Genomic DNA, 3,851 nt, shown 5'->3' on the forward strand with positions numbered 1-3,851 from the left:
GTCGGAGTCCTTCGTTTTGTTTTGGTTCTGTGTTCCTCCTGGCGCACACGTTGTCTTGCCGTCTTTCTCTTAACACTCCGTCTCACTTTGTGGTTTCTGAGTTCATGTCTCTTGTTAAGTTTGGCTTCTCTCTTCCTCTTCTCCCTCCACCCAGATTTGGAAAACTGTAGCAATGCTGGTATTTCTATTTTGTTTTTCCTGCCTGTGGGTTGTGGTTGGCGGGGACATGTGGCAAGGGAGTGTGCGGTTGGTATTTCATGTCAAACTGTCTCGTTGAGTGAGAGGAACTGAGCGCACAGGGTTTATTAAAGATAATTTAGAGAAGTGTGTTTAGCGTTGCTCTTCACCTCGTCTGTGCCAAACTGAGATCATTCTCTTCAGATGCGTTTGTCCACTGTAAATAGTCTGCGATGTTAATACGGTTACAGTGTTAGGAATTTGTTAAATCTGATCAGCTTATGTCTCCCTCTGACAATGCATCATCCCTTAAAGGCATAGTTTGACGTTTTGGGAAATTTGATCAGCGTAATAGCTTCACTGCAGAGAGAGATTGATCCTACTCTCATGTCTTTATGCTCAGTAATTATCCGCCAATCCCTAATTACCACTTTACATCTTGTTTGTTTAATCTGTGCTACAACCAAAGCAAGAAAAAGACAATTCACCATTTTATGGCGGGGTTATCTGCGATGCTACTTCTTCTGGTTGCCTGTGTCACAATTATGAAAAAAATATGCCCATTTTCCTGAATTAATGAGACTATAATCTCTGCAAAACAAGAGCAGATATTTTTTTTATCTTAGGTAAATGCATTGTGCTTCCGTAAATTATACTATCAACATAAAACATGTTAATTAGTAGGCTTTAGAGGTAGCCTGATAGAGCCAGGCTAGCTTCCCCCCCTGATTCCAGTCTTTGTGCTAAGCTAAGTTAGCCGGCTGCTAAAAGTAACTTAAGAGAGTGCACATCAATCATCTCATCTAACTCTCAGCAAGCACGTGAATAACTGAGATTCCCTAAATCAGTGGTTCCCAACTGGTCCAGCCACAGGGTTCAGATTTCTCCTTAGTCATTAGTTCAAGGCCCACACAGTTTGATATTGTAGCGACGCCCACATTTCCCAGCATACTGGACTGAGTAGTTTGTAATTGCAGTTAAGTTTGCGGTTTCTAACTGGTCGGGTCGCGGTCCAAAAGTGGGACGCAGGTCCTTTTTAAATGCACTTAATTCAACAGTACATTGAATTTCCCGCACAGAGCTTTTATTTTGAATTGTCGTTTCCTGCTGTAGAGTGAGCAACAAATAGACAGCCATCTGTTAGTTGCTCACTCTACAGCAGGAGACGGCACCTAAAAGTAAAAGCTCTGTGCCAGAAATTCAGTGTACTTCAAAATAAAGTGTATTTTTTACAAACTTGACATGTTCGTGAGTCGATCCATTTAGAAAGGACCCGCGACCCACCAGTTTGGAACCACTGCCCTAAATGTCTAACTTTACCTTTACAATACAAGTCATTGAATTCAGATGGAAATGAATATCCGTAAATATAAAAACAAGATTTATTGCTGAAAACATACATGGTGCATCAAAAACAACCGTAGTCATGACAGATGTGGAAAAAACCTTACAATTTCTCTCCAATGATTTATAGCTTTATGTACACTTTGTCGTAAGGTTGAACACAAAAACATAAATTATGTCATTTGCTTATGTCTTTTCCACATCAAAGCATTTTTATATATATTTTATTCTTCTATAAAATACAGGACATGACTGCACTAGCATTAAAAAATACATAAATCTTTCCAAGTGACCCCACAGAAATGATGAGCTCAAGCTTTTGGCTTTCTTACAATAGATCAACAATTTTGCTTAAGCTGTTTTACCTGAAATGCATCAAACTATATGATCCCTGGTATACATACTGTATTTCACACCATATACATATATGAACAAAAGTTTAATACTGTGCAAACTGCAACTGCTAATAATCCCTTAGGGCCAGCAGAGGGTCAATTCTGCATGTCTGTGCTTACTTGTATTTTACATGGTCCAAATGTACAATGAAAGTATGATTGGCCCCTTTCTGTATACAGATGACACAGAGTGTGTGCTCACTGACATGCATGATTTGGGAACAATTTTTACTTTCTCATCTCAAAAGTCCGAGCACACACAGAATATTCAATAAAGATCCCCTTTGATAAATAATATCATACAAGTTATTACACTTTGGGAGCCAGCTTCCCAACATTTTCTCTGTAATTACTGTATATTCAACATTTTGGTTCACGCAGACTCCTGCATTCCTTCACTGAATGCATTTTGATAAATAGAGAAATTAAGACCAATGTTACAAATGCACTCGATAGAGTTTTGTGACACCTAATAGTCCTGTGCAGGTTCATACCTGCGAGAGTAGGCTGAGTTCAAACAGACAGACCAATCTACAGTGTCCATGGTAACATGAAAGAAAGGCCCACCTCCCTTCAGGCTTAGACAGGCGTCTTCTTCCTTTTTCTCTCTACCAAGGAAGTCATCCTTCCTGGACAGCTCTGTGAGGTCTTACCACTTCCCAGGTATAGGTGTGCCACACTCGTACCAGCCTACATAAGTGACATGTGACTTCCCTCCAATCTCTCCAAAGTGGACAGGTTCCTGTCTCAACGCTCTATAATATCCTGTTATAAAGACACAGAGGAATGTTTAAGAGTCAACATAACTTAGACTTGATATGAATAATGGTTATAGTTGACTCAAATACCTCGCCTGCTGGGTAGCTGGTCAGCTAACATCTGGGTGCCAGTCCTTCCATCCAGGAAAGAGTCCACAAATTGACAATGGTCCTCACCATGCCCCGTCTGATCTCCAATGTTGTAGAACTTCCCTAGGGTGAGGACAGATGAGGTAAATTTCTGGCAGTGAAATAAATCTGGTTTTCAATCTGAGAATTCATACTGATATACAATTGGACTGGTCAGAAAATAATCTTGCCATGTTAAAAAAGACACAGTTCATCTTATTTTTCCTTAACGAACTGAAGTTCCTCGAGGTGACGAGAAAGCTTTTAACCGTTTACATGGCCAGTGTTTTGTTTCATGTTGTTGTGGGTTGATAAAACAACATTACTGCCAATGACAGGAAAAGAATTAACACATTTATGAAATATTCATTGAAAAGTCATAAGAGTGTAAGCAAATCAAAATTTGAAATCAAATTTTCATTAAAAAGTGAAAGTAAAGTATGTCATCCAAAATCGTGAAAAAAAAGTCATAGTATAGTATGTCGTCCAAAACCATGAAAAAAAGTCATGGTATAGTATGTCGTTCCAACTCATTTTAAAAAAAAGTCACAGTATAGTATGTCATCCAAAATCATTTAAAAACGTCATACTATAGTATATCATCCAAAAGGACGGAAAAAAGTTATCAAAAATCAAGAAAAAGTCATAGTATAATATGTCATCCAAAATCATGAAAAAAAAGTCATAGTATAATACGTCGTCCAAAATCATGTAAAAAAGTCATCACATAGTACGTCGCCCAAAATCATGAAAAAAAGTGGAGTATGTCGTCCAAAATCATGGAAAAAAAAGTCATAGCATCGTATGTCGTCCAAAATCATGAAAAAAGGTCATACTATAGTATGTCGTCCAAAATCATGGAAAAAGTCACAGTATAGTATGTCGTCCAAAATCTTGAAAAAAGTCATAGTATAGTATGTCGTCCAAAATTTTGAAAATAGTCATAGTATAGTATGTTGTCCAAAATCTTGAAAAAAGTCATAGTATAGTATGTCGTCCAAAATCATATAAAATAGTCATAGTATAGTATGTTGTCCAAAATCATGTA

At 37.9% G+C, this 3,851-nt stretch overlaps 1 protein-coding gene across 2 annotated transcripts in view; it reads right to left on the bottom strand.

Moving 5' to 3' along the window:
* Positions 1-1,377: 1,377 nt before the first annotated feature.
* The window catches only part of LOC126393276 (target of Nesh-SH3-like), a 50,660-nt gene continuing 48,186 nt past the window's right edge, over positions 1,378-3,851 (bottom strand). For both annotated transcript variants that reach the window (XM_050049293.1, XM_050049292.1), the window contains 2 exons: positions 2,765-2,887; positions 1,378-2,681 (listed from right to left, as the gene is read on the bottom strand). In XM_050049293.1, the coding sequence (XP_049905250.1) occupies positions 2,566-2,681; positions 2,765-2,887 (239 nt within the window). In that variant the 3' untranslated portion in view covers positions 1,378-2,565. The remainder of the gene's footprint in view (positions 2,682-2,764; positions 2,888-3,851) is intronic.

This window comes from Epinephelus moara, chromosome 7 (genome assembly GCF_006386435.1).
Source record: "Epinephelus moara isolate mb chromosome 7, YSFRI_EMoa_1.0, whole genome shotgun sequence".
NCBI lineage: Eukaryota > Metazoa > Chordata > Actinopteri > Perciformes > Serranidae > Epinephelus > Epinephelus moara.